At 41.2% G+C, this 19,537-nt stretch overlaps 1 protein-coding gene across 2 annotated transcripts in view; it reads left to right on the plus strand.

Moving 5' to 3' along the window:
• LOC146004086 (pancreatic triacylglycerol lipase-like) overlaps positions 1 to 18,160 on the plus strand; it is a 41,591-nt gene extending 23,431 nt beyond the window's left edge. For both annotated transcript variants that reach the window (XM_083142715.1, XM_083142716.1), the window contains exons 10-12: positions 1,116 to 1,236; positions 14,556 to 14,702; positions 17,673 to 18,160. In XM_083142715.1, coding sequence (XP_082998841.1) covers positions 1,116 to 1,236; positions 14,556 to 14,702; positions 17,673 to 17,772 — 368 coding nt within the window. In that variant the 3' untranslated portion in view covers positions 17,773 to 18,160. The remainder of the gene's footprint in view (positions 1 to 1,115; positions 1,237 to 14,555; positions 14,703 to 17,672) is intronic.
• Positions 18,161 to 19,537: the final 1,377 nt, after the last annotated feature.

Genomic DNA, 19,537 nt, shown 5'->3' on the forward strand with positions numbered 1-19,537 from the left:
GTATTTGTTATATTAGTTTCGAGTCAATGTCGAAATTTTCAAGTTCACAATACATCATGAAGGTATAATTTATATAGGTGGATCCATCTGCGATAGGCAACGAACTCCATTTGATGACCTCACTGTAGGAGGCTCTTGTCTTTCTAAAGAATAAAAGCTCCTAGTATTCTAAATTTAACGGTTTTAACTGTCCAATATGCGCAAACTCGCGTCGATTTCCTCGAAAAACCTTTGAGGCTCTCCATAAATGTCGTTTTGTGCGTATCTGTCACATGAAAATTCTCGAACACAAAGAATTGTCTGAGGTCTATAGGTGAGTTTCATGTGACGTCAGGATGCGCACAGCTGCCATGTTTGCGGCCTATTTTGTTTGTCGTGTGCAAGTAAGTATCATGAAGTAACATGAGCTTCGGTTTTAAACACCGAATATCGCACATAAACAAAGTTCAAATCTCCAGCATGAATTACGTATGCTTACAAGAACTGGCCTCCATCATGACGGCTCGAAGTCACAATTCAGCAGTTTGTGACGAAGTGAAACACATCTATTTGTGCTCTTTCGTGAAGATTGAGTAGCCTACATATGCGGTGCTACGGAGTATGCCGGGCGTTGCCAGACATATCCTAATGTCCAAATACGTTTAGTTTATGTGTTACTCTTCACAAACAGTGTGCCTAAAAGCTCTCGCCACGAAAACAGTCCATTCAAGGTCGGAGTTTCCCCTTGCCTCCTCCCAGGCCCTGTCCCTCCAAGGTTGCCACACTTCTTCTAAGCTACACGGTCGACACTTCGCGCGTTGTTCGTATGCTGTTGAAATTGTTGCTCATTGGCAACACTATAGGTGGATGGTGTGACCTTGACTGGACTGTTTTCGTGGCGAGAGCTCTAGTTGCGTGTCTGCCGTAGCCCGAGCACAAAAGCCTGACGCCAGACCGCACGGTCTCTTGGAAGGAGCATGTGAGAGGCCTTTAAAGCTTATCCCTGCCATTATAGCTAATTCTCAAACCTTCTGAATGATATCTTTATGTTTAACTTCATGCACACACGAATCAAAAGTTAGCTACGCCTATGCTTTAGTGTATTGATTGCTGATATCTCTCATTGTCGTTGACAGCGCTGCCACCAACACATTATATCCACATAGAATTGGACCCTTATGCACCCAGTGTCCAAGGCGTTCTGAGTATACAGCCTTATGGGAACAAAGGTGTACTGTATTCACTCAGCTTGCAGAAGTAAGTTCTCAACTACTACTGTGAAGTAGCAAGGTCAGTTATAAAAATAAAATAGAATGTAGCACAGTGCGATCTATAGGTATTACTGTGCAAATTGTCCATCACCATATTCATGCACTTTATTTGACCCAGTAAGAGATTCAAGAATTAAACGAAAGCTCAACAAACTCTTGACAACTCCTGCACCAGTATACATAAAAATATATAGCTTAAAACACATGGGATGCAAGAGAAAACTTAATGAAAATAGTCATGGACAATTTACACGGTAATACTCATGGATCACACTGTACAATTGCATGGCGGGAGAAGTAAAAGTGGTAGGTACATTCAAAAATTAATACTTAACAAGTTATTAAATTTGAGTTTTTGTTCGTAAGATTAATGACAACAAGTGTGTTCGCATCAGAATTGGGGGGGGGGGGTACTGCAAGTAACACTTTACATTTTCTTAGTTACTTTGCGTTACTCTACATGCGTCACGTTGATAAACTCAGAACTGGAGGATTTATTTGTAATAACAAGACATTCTATAGTGTGTTCCTTCACACACAGAACTATTAAGTTCATGAAATTATGGTTTATGTATGCACTATTTTGGTTTCTTTCAAATGGTCGAGCCCTATCTTTTCTATTGATGCATTCTTAGTACACCACATTTAACAACTGATAAAACTAGATCCTTTGATGCACTACAAGCAAATCATTAGGAGTTTATGTATGCATTTTAAATACATATGTGTCAATTCAAGGGAGATGATGGGGCTATAATCACCGCAAGATTTTGAGAAAATACCGAGTGTCCCAGAAGTCTTTCCCTGATTACAAACTTTATCCATATCCGCTATATGCAATGTAGAGATGTGAAACTGGTGCCAAAATGTTGGAAAACTAACCAAGTTTATTTGTTGCAGGTTTCAGTAATGTGGCTGTAGTGTAGCAGTGTCAGTGCCAAGAAATCCGGAATTAATGCTCTTGACATCGGGTGACATCTTTCCATACAATGTTTCTTGGACTTGACAGGATTTGGGAATGAAGATAAATTCCATTTTTTAAATACCAACTTATTGATGGCAGATATTCTAGACGAAAGAATTATGTACATTTGAAAGTTCCTCTGCACTGTTATTGGTGACCGGGGTTCATGATACCAGAGGACATGCTGAGCTTTTTCCTGATTTGTGAACATTTCCGGTTTTCTTGGCACTGACACTGCTACACTACAGCCACGTTACTCAAACCTGCAACAAAAAAACTTGCTTAGTTTTCCAACATTTTCGTACCACTTTCACATCTCTACCTTGCATATAGCGGATGTGAATCAAGTTTGTAATCAGGGAAAGACTTCTGGGACACCCGGTATAAATTTTCAAATTAAAGTAGGAAAAAAAACAGGAAAACAGAAACTGGCAAATACAAAAAAACATAATTTTACCCCGATTATCATTTTAGTCTTTGAATAACTTTTAAAACGAAGTTTAAGATGGGTAATTGCAAACTATTTTATTGTGTATCCCGGGCCATAGATGTAATGTCCATATCCTTCATACCGTATCATCCAGTAACATTCCTGTCCAGTTCAGTCATTCTACAGCTGGCAGAAAAGTAAATAATGTGTCAACTAAGGTAGCAAGTATTGTCCATTGTTGGGAGCATTGAATGGTGAGAGGGGAAGGAAGGAGAAGTAAGGGGAATGACCGAATGCTTGAAGCAAGAGAGAGAGAGAGAGAGAGAGAGGCCGTGTCCGAAAGGTACAAGACCGTACTTGAAGCGAGCATCCTCCGAGTATGGTCTTGGAGTGCGGTCTTCAAGTCGTGGACTGGAAGTGAAAGTCTTTCGAATTGTACTTCGACTGCAGCGCCAAATACGATCAGTAGATAGAACTGAGGACACGTTGTTTCCCTCGCGTTTTAAAGACTAGTTTATAACCATAGAAATCGCATAGGATTTTCAAATGTTCGTACACATACATTTCCACACATTACAAGAACTTTAACCAACAACTTGCTGACCCATACGCATATTTAACCCGTGTTGCTGACTTTCTATCTCCGCGATTCAAAACAAATGAAATACGAGTGTGGATATCACGTGACCTAGTCACCAAGCATCTGTGCTGAGGGCTGCGTACTTGTGTGCTTCTGTTCTTGGCGCTGTCGAACTGTACTAGGTGACGTCTCTTCCGTCAAAACCATACTTCAAGTATGTACTTTGCACCTTTCGGACAGAGCCTGAGTGTTGTTTTGTGGGAGAGAGGATCAGTTGTTGCTTTGGAGACTGAGAGGTGGAAACGGTTGATCTTAACAGAAAAGTTGAGAGTGAGTCTGTCGTTTAAAGTTGTAACGGTATATTTTGTGCTTTTAAGCTGATTCTCAGCAACATACACAATATACACAACCATACATTTTTGAATCCTTGTCCCGAGGTTCAAAACTTGCAGTACCTGAATTTCTGTGGATGCTAGTTTTGGCAATAGACACGTACCTCTTCAAATTACAACTTAACGCCCATTTCCTTTTAGATATATATAGGTTTATTCATATTATATTTACAGAAGTTAATTCTTGGCCGTTATTCGCACAATTACATTCCGGTGTACCCTGTCCCCCCTTCCCGAAGAGAGTGTGTAGACTCGCGTAGCCACTGGCTCCACGAGTAAAAAAAAATAATATAACCCTCAGTACCAAAAAAGGTGGCTGAAGGTATGTGTGTTGTGTACCCGGTTTCCCACATGAAATGAACTATTGGAATGATATGAAAAGAGCAAGTGTGTGTATTAAAAGAAAAAAAGTTAACATCCCCGCCGTTGGTTCACATAGTAAGGAAAGAATGCTCGCCCAGCCGCTCCCCTCAGAGAAAAAGATACCTCTTACATTGCTGTACTCCGCCAAACATCTGAGGCCGACTGCTCCCCTGACCTTCCTATTTATAGGCCCCGCTAATGACCTAAACCGTTACTGGAAACTTACCGCTCCCCCAACGGCCAAGAACCCAAAAGTACAGGAATACATAGCCATACACAATTTATAACATAAAAAGGATCCAGTAATGATCCCATCATTACATAGTCCCCCCTTCCTGAAGAGAGGAAAATCAAAGTTCTGTAACCTAGAAAAAATAATAATAATATACACAAAACACTTGTCCGCAGTTTCTGTTCACTACAAACACACTTTCATTAGATAACACGACACTGACAGTCAATGTTCACTCTAATTTTGTCCACAAGTGTACTTCGAGATCCGTGATCTTCCCTCAGCACTGGGGCTGGTTAACACACGTCGATTCTTACCCGCTCAGCATCTCTTCCATCCTTCCTCCTGGACCAATGAGAGACAGTCTCCTGGAAATCCATCCAAGTCATCAAGGCTGCTGGTTCGAGTCCCGGCAACGCCACTGGTCTGCGCTCCTGCCGAGATCGGAAGACACCGCTTCTACCGGTTTCCACATGAATGGATCGAAGTGGCTCTACATCCGAAGATGTCACTGCTATGCTCGGCGCTAGAACTGCGTTCACTCGCCACCGAACTGCGACTTCTCGACGAAATTACACGGTAAAAGAATACGCACTAACTTTGCGTTACTTTCGCGATGAAATTGACTGCGGAACGACACTTTTGTATGAGTACTGTATGAGGTATGACGTAGAGAAAATAAGTGAAAGATAGAATAAAGAAAAGATAGATAAGTCCCTATGTACAATATTTACAAAAAATCCCCCTTTGAAATTAGACTAGAATCTGTTTCTCAGCTTGTAACGCATCCGGGACATATCTTCGTCTTGCTCCTCCTGCCGAAGTTATGTGCGCTCTCTTTGCTGAATTGAGTTCGGCTACTTTCCTTGCAAAGTCAGGTGGCGAAGAATAAGGCTTTAACTGGTCACTGTTGGCTCTCGATATTCTTCCGTCCCCGCTGTGTTTCATTTTGAAAGTATTTGCCGAAGTTTGCTTCACAATTGCGTGTGCTCCAGAGGACTTCCCCGAGAATTTACTGGTTACTCTGCGGGCCTTACCAGAGATAGGATGTTCCTTAAGCCAAGCTTTATCCCCCACCTCAAACGTGCATTTGCGGCGTTTCCTATCACAAGCTTTCTTCTTGGCGTCTTCTATCCTGAATTTCGTTTCCTCCTTACTTGACATGAAATCTTGCTTATTCCTGTCATCTTTTAATACGCAGCATGGCTGGCACGACTTACAATACTGGATAACGTCTTTAGTTAGGCCTATCCAAGTGTATTGTTCCCTAACCTTCGCTAACGTTTTCAATCTCCCAGGATGACAAACGAATGCATTATCATGCAACGACACGAGAATTTGCGAACGTAGAGAAGTAGGTGCCCATATTTTCCCTTTTCCCTTCTCTTTGTACTTTTCCGTAGGCAAATTTCTCCTAAGAATTCCCTCGTTGTCGAAATACGAAGATTTGGCCTGGGTCTTCACCTTTTCCTTGTACTTCTTCGTTCCTTCCACCTCCTCATTCCTTGTAACCCTCGCTACGTCAGCAAGAAACCTGTCTTTCATTTGCTCGGAAATGAGGGAGGCTGTGTCCAGAAGCCTACGTGGCTCCTCAGAATTGTATTCTTCATTTCCCTCAGTGGCAGAGAATGGCAACAATGAAGAATCTTCCATATCTTTATTTCCAGAGAGACGAAGCATGGGCAGTTTTGTGCTTCGAAGCAAATTTTCCCTCTGTTTCTTCCTCATTTGGTTCGCACTTTCTGCAGTACACAAAGCGCTGAAATCTGCAACTGATTTCTGCACAGTGTCAGTCGAACATTCGACACGGTCAATCATGTCCTCAGTTTCGGGGTGTGGTTTGCAATTTCCCATCGTCGCGGTTGCTTCAGTAACAGTTTCATTTATTTCCAACGTCGCAGTCATCGTCGCGGTTAGCCCATCTTCAGCTTCCACAGTCGACGTTCTCCCCTGCTGCGAGAACGGAAGCCTCTTTCCCACTTCCCTCTTCTCCGCAGAAAATAAATGAATGACGTTACTGTTCTCAAAACTGTAGCCTCCCTGCTTCAAATGTAGCGATATGCCGGCCTTCCTTATGAACCCACGACCTGCGATAAATCCCGTGAAACAATTGCGCAGAACGACGAATTTATGCTTAAATTTCATCCCATTCAAATGTACAGTAAGATACATTTCTCCACATGATTGTACAGAGCCTACTGCCAAAGAAATATTAATACGTTTATTGTTAATCTTATTTCCTTGTTTTTCCAGTTCTCTTGCGATCTCAACAGACACGGTGCTCACAGACGCACCAGAATCCAAATATAGCGTGAAGTCCTTTCCCTGAACCTTACAGGTGACTAACGGTTTTTTGTCGCCAGAAGTGAAATTTCTGCAGTTACGTATTTCCCTATTCCTCCCCCTGTTTTGCTTTCCTTCTACGTGTGCAAGAACCGGAGTTATCTGTTCTGGTCTAACGGTATCTTTAGAGACGGCACAGGTGGCGCCCTTCTGCGGACCATCATACCCCCTTCTCCTCGCCGGTTCTTCTGCTCTCGACGGGGTTCCAATATTCCCGGAAAGGCTCAAGCGGTTGAAAAGACCCGGATTTATGGCACTCATTGATACTTCTGTTCCCACGCGGCCGAAAGTGTTCATTGTCCCCGCGGCTGCTAATTGCCTTGTGCCACTCGCTGAAGTCGGCATGGCAGACAGATGCGGCGAACTGTTGTCCCTCAGTTCTGGACAATAGTACAGGGCTTCTGAATACAATCTCTTTTGAATGTCCATAGCGCGAATCTCCAGATCTTTCAAGGTTGCAAAGGTTCTATCGTACAGGTGCGTTCTGAATTTAGGGTGGGAAAATTTCAAAACGTGCTGGATGACCTCGTCTTCTGTTCCCCGTTTCTCCCTCATTGCAAAAAGCTTCCTGGTGTGTCGAATAAATGCAAGAAGAGACTGGTCTGGTGACTGGTAATTGTTCTGAATGATCCTTGCTATTTCCGAGTCGTAATCGACACTAAAGAATTCTTCCAAGAACGCCTTCTCAAATTCCCTAAAAGTGCCGAATGGTCTCGAAAATCTGAACCAATCTGCAGAGATTTCCTTCAACGAAAGCGGCAAGATTCTATCTAAGAGAAAAGTATCCCCAATTTCCATGATTTCCTGATAACTGCGTAATTCATATAAATAATCGTGTGGACTTACATCGCCGACGTTTCCCTTAAAGATCGGAATGTTAATGTTGCTTTTTTCCAAGATTTTGCTCATTTTTTCCTCGCCGGTCCTTATCGAAGTTCCTTGTGTAACATTTAGAGAAAGTCTCTGAAGTTCCCCCACAATATCTTCCTCACGCCTTCCTTCCAAGTTCGTATTACCTAGCAACTTGCTAATGAGCTCCCTGTCTATTTGAATTGCCATTTTGTCTTCTATTATTTTCTTTCCACTTCACAATAACTAATGCCTTCAGTACTTTTCACAAAAAAATATCCAGACTCTGAGCCCCCAGTATGTAACGGTATATTTTGTGCTTTTAAGCTGATTCTCAGCAACATACACAATATACACAACCATACATTTTTGAATCCTTGTCCCGAGGTTCAAAACTTGCAGTACCTGAAGTTCTGTGGATGCTAGTTTTGGCAATAGACACGTACCTCTTCAAATTACAACTTAACGCCCATTTCCTTTTAGATATATATAGGTTTATTCATATTATATTTACAGAAGTTAATTCTTGGCCGTTATTCGCACAATTACATTCCGGTGTACCCTGTCCCCCCTTCCCGAAGAGAGTGTGTAGACTCGCGTAGCCACTGGCTCCACGAGTAAAAAAAAATAATATAACCCTCAGTACCAAAAAAGGTGGCTGAAGGTATGTGTGTTGTGTACCCGGTTTCCCACATGAAATGAACTATTGGAATGATATGAAAAGAGCAAGTGTGTGTATTAAAAGAAAAAAAGTTAACATCCCCGCCGTTGGTTCACATAGTAAGGAAAGAATGCTCGCCCAGCCGCTCCCCTCAGAGAAAAAGATACCTCTTACATTGCTGTACTCCGCCAAACATCTGAGGCCGACTGCTCCCCTGACCTTCCTATTTATAGGCCCCGCTAATGACCTAAACCGTTACTGGAAACTTACCGCTCCCCCAACGGCCAAGAACCCAAAAGTACAGGAATACATAGCCATACACAATTTATAACATAAAAAGGATCCAGTAATGATCCCATCATTACATAGTCCCCCCTTCCTGAAGAGAGGAAAATCAAAGTTCTGTAACCTAGAAAAAATAATAATAATATACACAAAACACTTGTCCGCAGTTTCTGTTCACTACAAACACACTTTCATTAGATAACACGACACTGACAGTCAATGTTCACTCTAATTTTGTCCACAAGTGTACTTCGAGATCCGTGATCTTCCCTCAGCACTGGGGCTGGTTAACACACGTCGATTCTTACCCGCTCAGCATCTCTTCCATCCTTCCTCCTGGACCAATGAGAGACAGTCTCCTGGAAATCCATCCAAGTCATCAAGGCTGCTGGTTCGAGTCCCGGCAACGCCACTGGTCTGCGCTCCTGCCGAGATCGGAAGACACCGCTTCTACCGGTTTCCACATGAATGGATCGAAGTGGCTCTACATCCGAAGATGTCACTGCTATGCTCGGCGCTAGAACTGCGTTCACTCGCCACCGAACTGCGACTTCTCGACGAAATTACACGGTAAAAGAATACGCACTAACTTTGCGTTACTTTCGCGATGAAATTGACTGCGGAACGACACTTTTGTATGAGTACTGTATGAGGTATGACGTAGAGAAAATAAGTGAAAGATAGAATAAAGAAAAGATAGATAAGTCCCTATGTACAATATTTACAAAAAATCCCCCTTTGAAATTAGACTAGAATCTGTTTCTCAGCTTGTAACGCATCCGGGACATATCTTCGTCTTGCTCCTCCTGCCGAAGTTATGTGCGCTCTCTTTGCTGAATTGAGTTCGGCTACTTTCCTTGCAAAGTCAGGTGGCGAAGAATAAGGCTTTAACTGGTCACTGTTGGCTCTCGATATTCTTCCGTCCCCGCTGTGTTTCATTTTGAAAGTATTTGCCGAAGTTTGCTTCACAATTGCGTGTGCTCCAGAGGACTTCCCCGAGAATTTACTGGTTACTCTGCGGGCCTTACCAGAGATAGGATGTTCCTTAAGCCAAGCTTTATCCCCCACCTCAAACGTGCATTTGCGGCGTTTCCTATCACAAGCTTTCTTCTTGGCGTCTTCTATCCTGAATTTCGTTTCCTCCTTACTTGACATGAAATCTTGCTTATTCCTGTCATCTTTTAATACGCAGCATGGCTGGCACGACTTACAATACTGGATAACGTCTTTAGTTAGGCCTATCCAAGTGTATTGTTCCCTAACCTTCGCTAACGTTTTCAATCTCCCAGGATGACAAACGAATGCATTATCATGCAACGACACGAGAATTTGCGAACGTAGAGAAGTAGGTGCCCATATTTTCCCTTTTCCCTTCTCTTTGTACTTTTCCGTAGGCAAATTTCTCCTAAGAATTCCCTCGTTGTCGAAATACGAAGATTTGGCCTGGGTCTTCACCTTTTCCTTGTACTTCTTCGTTCCTTCCACCTCCTCATTCCTTGTAACCCTCGCTACGTCAGCAAGAAACCTGTCTTTCATTTGCTCGGAAATGAGGGAGGCTGTGTCCAGAAGCCTACGTGGCTCCTCAGAATTGTATTCTTCATTTCCCTCAGTGGCAGAGAATGGCAACAATGAAGAATCTTCCATATCTTTATTTCCAGAGAGACGAAGCATGGGCAGTTTTGTGCTTCGAAGCAAATTTTCCCTCTGTTTCTTCCTCATTTGGTTCGCACTTTCTGCAGTACACAAAGCGCTGAAATCTGCAACTGATTTCTGCACAGTGTCAGTCGAACATTCGACACGGTCAATCATGTCCTCAGTTTCGGGGTGTGGTTTGCAATTTCCCATCGTCGCGGTTGCTTCAGTAACAGTTTCATTTATTTCCAACGTCGCAGTCATCGTCGCGGTTAGCCCATCTTCAGCTTCCACAGTCGACGTTCTCCCCTGCTGCGAGAACGGAAGCCTCTTTCCCACTTCCCTCTTCTCCGCAGAAAATAAATGAATGACGTTACTGTTCTCAAAACTGTAGCCTCCCTGCTTCAAATGTAGCGATATGCCGGCCTTCCTTATGAACCCACGACCTGCGATAAATCCCGTGAAACAATTGCGCAGAACGACGAATTTATGCTTAAATTTCATCCCATTCAAATGTACAGTAAGATACATTTCTCCACATGATTGTACAGAGCCTACTGCCAAAGAAATATTAATACGTTTATTGTTAATCTTATTTCCTTGTTTTTCCAGTTCTCTTGCGATCTCAACAGACACGGTGCTCACAGACGCACCAGAATCCAAATATAGCGTGAAGTCCTTTCCCTGAACCTTACAGGTGACTAACGGTTTTTTGTCGCCAGAAGTGAAATTTCTGCAGTTACGTATTTCCCTATTCCTCCCCCTGTTTTGCTTTCCTTCTACGTGTGCAAGAACCGGAGTTATCTGTTCTGGTCTAACGGTATCTTTAGAGACGGCACAGGTGGCGCCCTTCTGCGGACCATCATACCCCCTTCTCCTCGCCGGTTCTTCTGCTCTCGACGGGGTTCCAATATTCCCGGAAAGGCTCAAGCGGTTGAAAAGACCCGGATTTATGGCACTCATTGATACTTCTGTTCCCACGCGGCCGAAAGTGTTCATTGTCCCCGCGGCTGCTAATTGCCTTGTGCCACTCGCTGAAGTCGGCATGGCAGACAGATGCGGCGAACTGTTGTCCCTCAGTTCTGGACAATAGTACAGGGCTTCTGAATACAATCTCTTTTGAATGTCCATAGCGCGAATCTCCAGATCTTTCAAGGTTGCAAAGGTTCTATCGTACAGGTGCGTTCTGAATTTAGGGTGGGAAAATTTCAAAACGTGCTGGATGACCTCGTCTTCTGTTCCCCGTTTCTCCCTCATTGCAAAAAGCTTCCTGGTGTGTCGAATAAATGCAAGAAGAGACTGGTCTGGTGACTGGTAATTGTTCTGAATGATCCTTGCTATTTCCGAGTCGTAATCGACACTAAAGAATTCTTCCAAGAACGCCTTCTCAAATTCCCTAAAAGTGCCGAATGGTCTCGAAAATCTGAACCAATCTGCAGAGATTTCCTTCAACGAAAGCGGCAAGATTCTATCTAAGAGAAAAGTATCCCCAATTTCCATGATTTCCTGATAACTGCGTAATTCATATAAATAATCGTGTGGACTTACATCGCCGACGTTTCCCTTAAAGATCGGAATGTTAATGTTGCTTTTTTCCAAGATTTTGCTCATTTTTTCCTCGCCGGTCCTTATCGAAGTTCCTTGTGTAACATTTAGAGAAAGTCTCTGAAGTTCCCCCACAATATCTTCCTCACGCCTTCCTTCCAAGTTCGTATTACCTAGCAACTTGCTAATGAGCTCCCTGTCTATTTGAATTGCCATTTTGTCTTCTATTATTTTCTTTCCACTTCACAATAACTAATGCCTTCAGTACTTTTCACAAAAAAATATCCAGACTCTGAGCCCCCAGTATGTAACGGTATATTTTGTGCTTTTAAGCTGATTCTCAGCAACATACACAATATACACAACCATACATTTTTGAATCCTTGTCCCGAGGTTCAAAACTTGCAGTACCTGAAGTTCTGTGGATGCTAGTTTTGGCAATAGACACGTACCTCTTCAAATTACAACTTAACGCCCATTTCCTTTTAGATATATATAGGTTTATTCATATTATATTTACAGAAGTTAATTCTTGGCCGTTATTCGCACAATTACATTCCGGTGTACCCTGTCCCCCCTTCCCGAAGAGAGTGTGTAGACTCGCGTAGCCACTGGCTCCACGAGTAAAAAAAAATAATATAACCCTCAGTACCAAAAAAGGTGGCTGAAGGTATGTGTGTTGTGTACCCGGTTTCCCACATGAAATGAACTATTGGAATGATATGAAAAGAGCAAGTGTGTGTATTAAAAGAAAAAAAGTTAACATCCCCGCCGTTGGTTCACATAGTAAGGAAAGAATGCTCGCCCAGCCGCTCCCCTCAGAGAAAAAGATACCTCTTACATTGCTGTACTCCGCCAAACATCTGAGGCCGACTGCTCCCCTGCCCTTCCTATTTATAGGCCCCGCTAATGACCTAAACCGTTACTGGAAACTTACCGCTCCCCCAACGGCCAAGAACCCAAAAGTACAGGAATACATAGCCATACACAATTTATAACATAAAAAGGATCCAGTAATGATCCCATCATTACAAAGTTCAGATTCAAAAACTCCCTTGTCGAAGAGTTACTGTACATAACACAATGGACTATATGGCGTCACATTGAGTTCAAAAAAACCCGTCACGTGTTGCTCCGGCATCCGATCCAGGAACCGCAGCCAATAGGAACCGTCGATGAGGTAACGTGAGGCTGCTGTGTTCCCAGCAGATATTACAACAGGGAACAGCAGTGCCTGGCAGTGCTGCTACAAACAAGTGAAGGAACGCGCGCGAGAGAATGGGGCTGCATGGAGAGTGGTAACGTGACTGCAGCGTTTGCGTTTCGCCCATTTGTACCTTGTACCTTAGATTCTCGAGACAGCCAGCACCTGGATTAGTCTTTCATGCTCACAAGTGGATAATTGTTTATCGTCAGGTCCGTATTCGATCCAAGTTGCGTATTCTTTCATTTCAATACGGAACTTGGACCCTGTTTAAACTGATTCGGAAATAAAGGTTTCTGGACCGAATTTAAATTGGTTCGGAAAAAAGGTTCCCGGACCGTATTTAAATTAATCCGAAGAAAAGGTTCCTGGACTGAATTGAAATACTTTACAGATAAAAAGGTTCATTACGGTCCAGAACCCATTTACGCTTGCTGATTTTCTCTCCTGGACCGGAATTGAATTTATTTAAAAATCCTGGACCTTTATCAACCCTGGTATAAACTTGTGCATGGAAAGTTGGAATGGGACACATGCACTTACTGACAACAGATTACATAGGCTCCTCCTGTAATAATTTAAGTGGTCATCTTCATGTGACAAAGAAGAAGTAACATGCGCTACTTCTGAAAGCAAAATAAAGATAATTTTAGAACCCAATTCTCGCTACAGTCTGCAAGAATGATAACAAGATTGTTACTGCTAGTTACAACATATTTTTGTTCGCAATTTTACGTATCCAACTCGATGTATGTAATAATGTAATTGTTGTTGAGTTTCTTAAGTCCACTTTATGCATAGATCGACTAATCGGGACTGTACCTACAGTTAAAAGTGGGATCCAAACCACTATATCACCGCATATCAAACTCTGGACCCCTTGATTACAAGACATCGACTTTACAACTACGCTATCAGTGGGGTACAACAAGGTAATTATACACTCAAGATTAAAAATGAGGTGAGAACGATAAAGAAACAGAGTTTTCGTGGTCATTATGCCGCTAGTGTTGCCATCGTCAGTATAAAACTCCAAAAGAGGAGAGAATTAAAGTTACCCAACTCAGAGCTCTCCGTAGCCTGTTTGAGGCATCGTAGAACTCTGATATTTGGTGAATCCACTATGCAGACCATGGGGAAGAGGATGGCGATAAATAATAATAATAATAGTTCAATTTTCCGCCAACAGGTTGAAATGTGGCGCTGTACTTTCATGGTGGGTTGTACAAATAATCACGTTAAGTAATTTCGTTGAGTTATTAATTAGAAAGACATTTGTTAGTGGCTGGAAGTTGCGAGAAAATAATCTCTCGTTTTTTGCAAGATTGCAAGGTAAAGGCAAATCCATAACCAATTGGAGCAGTTTACGTCATTATTACAACCCATCATGGAAGTACAGCGCCACAATTCAAACTGGTGGCGGAAAATTGAACTATTTTTTTATCGCCATCCTCTTCCCCATGGTCTGCATAGTGGATTCACCAAATTTCAGAGTTCTACGATGCCTCAAACAGGCTACAGAGGGCTCTGAGTTGGGTAACTTTAATTCTGGCCACCCTGTATATACAGGATATATAGGAAGTATTTATAAGCCAAATCCAATACTTGTATATTTGTAAATTGGCCATTGTTATGATTAAAGTAAACAAGTAATAAAACTGTGTACAACAGCCTAATAATTCAAAGGTGCTCCCTACATATATTTGAATCTTGTTAATCTTTAGCAAGTAGAAATCTTCCAAAACGAATATAGCCGAATATGTTCGTGTAAATCTTAATGTAACCTATCTGAATAAGGGGAATTAAGTAATATTTGTTATTTCAGCCATCTGTTCACCTCTATGGAGAGTCCATATGTTGGCCTCAACATTCCTGATGGTGAGACCGTGTCGGCCATACTCCTAAACTTCGTGTCATCTGATGCCAGGCAAACTCTGAGAATTCACAGACTTAGATTGGACGCTATAAATGGGTATGTTTCCATCATTATTACTTACGCGGTTTGGGTATTTTCTCCGAAGTTGTCAAATCAATATCGCAAATATTTTACACCATCATATATAGATATAAATGTGTAATTGTGTTGGATGTTGTCCGTTTTACTTATTCGCTTGAACAAATCGCTACTGACCTGTTCGCTTTTCGCATGTGGATAGTGACGTCACCAGGGTGGACTCTAGTGTGGGAGGAACTATTCTCCGTCCGCTGTAAGAACGAAGTCAATGTAAACAAATACACGTGACTTCTGGAAAATTCTATTGGTTATTCCAAACGGAGCTGTGCAGAAATCTACTATATTGAAGGTATGGAACCTTATGAGTTATACAGCTGCGACCAATGTATTTGTAAGTAATAAAAGAGCGAAACGGTTAAATGGGAAGGGAACATTTTGATTACATTAACTTCGTTCTTAGAGTGGATTGAGAATAATTCAGATGGGCTATACTTCTGTAGTAATGGTGATTAGAATTATCTCTCTCACTCTCTCTCTTTTTCTATCTCATTATCTCCCTTTCTCTCTGTCTTTTCCTCTCTCCTTGACTCTCTCCCACGCCATCTTCCTCTAACACACATTATTCTCCTCTCCTTCTCTCACTCTCTTCCCCTATACCCTTTTCCCCTCTTTCCCCTTTGTCTCGCTTTATCTACCTCCCTCCCTCACTTTGCCTCTCTCGATTTTTCTAGTTCTCACCTTTCTTCCTCTTTCTCTCTTTGTCAACATATTTCTTCTTCCTACGTCTCGCTCTTTCATCCTTGCTCAGGTTTCTATCAAATACATTTACAAACGATTTATTTCAAATTCAGGGCTTCTTAACTCAGGAACTATGGAAATCCCAATGATAGCAGTGCCATTTCAGGAACTGGTCTTTACCAGTTGAAATGTCTTTCCAACTCAGGAAATCCTGCTAATTGCCTCTGAGAAGGGTGAATTGTCGTTTTAAATAGTTTGAGTTACACACACCTGTGTAACTGCTATCCTAACTGAAGCAAATGATCTGCAATGTACTCAAAATATATTATACCCTGTACCAGCTAACTGTAGACCAGGCGAACGAGAACAAGTCTCTGCGCAAGTAGTGACGCGAGACGGCTCCACCAATGAACAGTGAGATAAATGGGATTGTGTAATGGGCGACGGGACTTACCCGCTTTCCCTGCTTCGCTCCGTCAGCGTTGCAAATTTTTGAAAGCGACAATACCGTACGCATATGGCAAACGGGCCGTATATTTGTCTTCAGGTTCTTACGCTTGGTATAAGAATTTTTTAGGGAAATATTAGGGATAGAACAGCAAGTGCAAATTTTGATAAGCCGTACATTTAGCCCACGGACCGTACGTCCGTACATGTCATGAAATTTCCGTACATGTACAGTCAGGACCGTACGGTTGGCAACGTTGCGCTTTCACCACTCAATTTCCCTCCTCCTCTTCTGCCGCTATGCGCACCCCTGCTCCACAGTTAGCTGGGATAGGGTTATAGAGCAGAGATGAAACTCCACGTGAAGCACAGTACTTTGTCTGCAAATGGATATATGTACGGAGTATATTAGAGTAACGTGCCGTAACGAGAAGAACCTCTACAAAACCTGTCTCCTACCCTTCCCTCCCGAGGGAGCGATTCCTGAGTTAGAAACATTCAACTTAAATCATTCCATGTGAAAAATATCAGGGCCTAAATTGGGAACTTTCGACGTAGTTCCTAATTGGGACGTCCTGAGTCTTTGCAAACGCATCTTCTAAATGCATAAATGATTAACGATAACTGTAATCGACAACTGCTGGTTGAAGCCTAAAAATAAATAGTCCGTCCCTCCCAGGCACGTATCCAGAAATACATTTCGGGTAGGGAAGGGGGGATCCGACCAAGTGTCGCAATAATAATAATAGTAATAACTATTGTTATATTCAATTACATTTAATAATATTAATTAAATATGTATATTAATTAATACTGTATTATTACATAAATAAGTAAATAGAAGATAAAACAATAGCATATAATAATTATGTATCTTAGGTGTAGTTAAGATAGCCAAAATTTGTATAAAAACAACTGCCCTGGCAAGGAAATTAATGCCAAATAGGTTATGAATTATTTTTTTATTGAATAACAGAAAAGGAGTTAGATCCAATTGTAGTAGCCAAAAATAATTATACGGTGATCACTTTTAATTGCCTATTACAACTGACGAAAAGTAACATTGCTGATTAATATTTTAAGCATATTATCATAAGTAGTGTGCATAAATCTTCTTTGCTACTGTCCTTCAAAGCACATGATCCCAATATAATCCTTGCCTTCCAATAAGTTCAGCAGAAATAAATAATCATAAATTATATAGCAAATGGCTGAACAATTCGTGTCCTCCCGTTTCGCCTTATTGCGTTTTCACCTCCCCCAATACAATTTCAAATTATTTATGTGACACGAACTTTCTAAGGCTAAACGGGACATCCCATTTCGCCTTATCCTGTTTCGCCTTACACACAAAAAATGCACCACCAGGGAATATTACCGACTTGAAGGGTAATTCATAATGCGAGCGCAGAGCTTGTGATGTTGCATACCTTGGCTCCCATTGTCCTGTCGTTTAGGTTAGGTTAGGTTAATAATACATTAATAATAATGACCTTTATGTCGATAATATTCCCTGGTGGGAAAATTTTTGTGTCTAAGACGAAACAGGATAAGGCGAAATGGGATGTCCCGTTTCGCCTTAGAAAGTTAGTGTCACATAAATCACGCAAAATTGTATTGGGGAGATGAATCGCAATAAGGCGAAACGGGCTGTAATCAAACAATTACATATTGATTATTTAATTTTAATACTTTGTAAGCCTTGGTCCCTCCGAAAAATCATTACTCTGCGATTTATTGCAATAAATTATACTAATCAATATCATAGTAATGACAATAATTCTGTTTCTTCCTTTCTTTCAGATCACCCATCGAGCTGTGCGCAAGATCTGAAGCAGAGAAGAATATCGGTTACAGTAATGTTGCGTTCGTGCAGTGCAGTGTTCCAAACCTGCCCCGCTAGCATGTACACAAAGAAGACTAAATGCATAAAATTAGATTGATGCACTAAAGTGTGTTTTACAGTTTAGCCTCTTTACAGAATCACTTTTACATTTTTTTTTTCATTTTTGTAAATTGTAAGGATAACGCCGAAGTTGATGCAAATGAGTATATTTCTGCCGAGATGCACCTTAATGCATACGTTTTTTGCACCGTCATGCATCTTTCTCGACGATGCACTTAAACATTTGGTCTGAGATACACACTTTATCCATTTTTTAATTATTTCGGATGATGCATTTACTCTTTCCCTGTGTACGAATCGTACATTTTAACGATTTGCCTCTGTTACCAAACACATGTAATATAAATTACTGTAGTCTTGAGTAAATATTGTACCTACTTCACAACTGGAACTATTATTTTGCCCTACGGATCGTATTTTATTACTGATGTTATTGAAAATATATGTAATATTATTATTATTAACGACTTTGTTTACATGGCGAAGTTAAGGCATTAATGCCCTTTCTTCCACTTAACCATTAATTACAGGGGCCAATTGTTTTCTTTACAGTTAATTGTATACAATTTAAAAAATAAAAAAAGGTAAATGAAAAATAAAGTAATGAAAGTAAAATGAAAATAAAATGAAAGCAATACAGTTTGAATACGAGCAGTCAAGCCCTGGATTAACCATTAATTGACTTACTTTGACTTATTTCCTGTTACTCCGCTACGGAGCATAGGGCCTCAACGAAGCATCGCCAACGGACTCTGTTTCCAGCCATCTTCCTTATCTCGTAGCTTCCTGCTTCCCATATTTCTTGCTCTATTGTCCTTCTCCAACTCATTTCTTGGCCTTCCTCTTCTACGTTGTCCTTGTGGATTCCAGCTCAATGCTTGTCTCTCTATTGCCGATGGATCTTTCCTCAATGTGTGACCAATCCACTTCCATTTTCTTCTTTTGATCTGTATTGCCACCGGTTCCTCTTGCGTACGTTTCCATAGATCTTCATTTGAGATAATATCTGGACAATATATTCCCAGAAGTTTCCTTAGGCACCTGTTTATGAATGTCTGTAGGTCTTTAGTAATTTTCTTCGTTACTTTCCAAGTTTCACATCCATAAAGGAGAACTGACTTCACATTAGTTCTAAAAATTCGCAGCTTAGTTCTTATTGAAATTTCTCTGGCTTTCCAAACTTTATATAGCTGAATAAATGCCACATTTGCTTTCCTAATTCTTGATCTAACATCATCTTCTGTTCCCCCTGTATTTGTCACCAAACACCCCAGATATGTAAACTCCTTAACCTCTTCAATATTTTCCTCATTCAAGTGGAAATTTTCCATCTTTTTTACATTTGTTCTTAATGATTTCGTCTTTGTACTAATTATCTTTAAACCAACTCTTTTCCCTTCCTTATCCAAATCTCCTAATTTCTTTTCCATATTACGGTATGTGTGAGACACCAGACAAACATCATCTGCAAAACACAAGTCTTCTACCTGTTGGGTGAGACTCCAATTTATACCTCTCATTTTTCCTTCCGTTACCCTCTTCATTACTTTATCAATTACCATCAGAAATATTGTTGGTGATAAAATACATCCTTGCCTTACTCCTGAAATAACTGGTATTGGATCCGTAAGTATTCCCTCATGCACAATTTGTCATGTGGAACCATCATAGGAGTTTTTAATAAGATCAATCATATATGCTGGAATGCCATATTCCTTTACAATTGTCCACATTTTCATTCTATTTACAGAGTCAAATGCTT

This window comes from Lepisma saccharinum, chromosome 21 (genome assembly GCF_977018435.1).
Source record: "Lepisma saccharinum chromosome 21, izLepSacc3.1, whole genome shotgun sequence".
Taxonomy (NCBI): Eukaryota; Metazoa; Arthropoda; class Insecta; order Zygentoma; family Lepismatidae; genus Lepisma; species Lepisma saccharinum.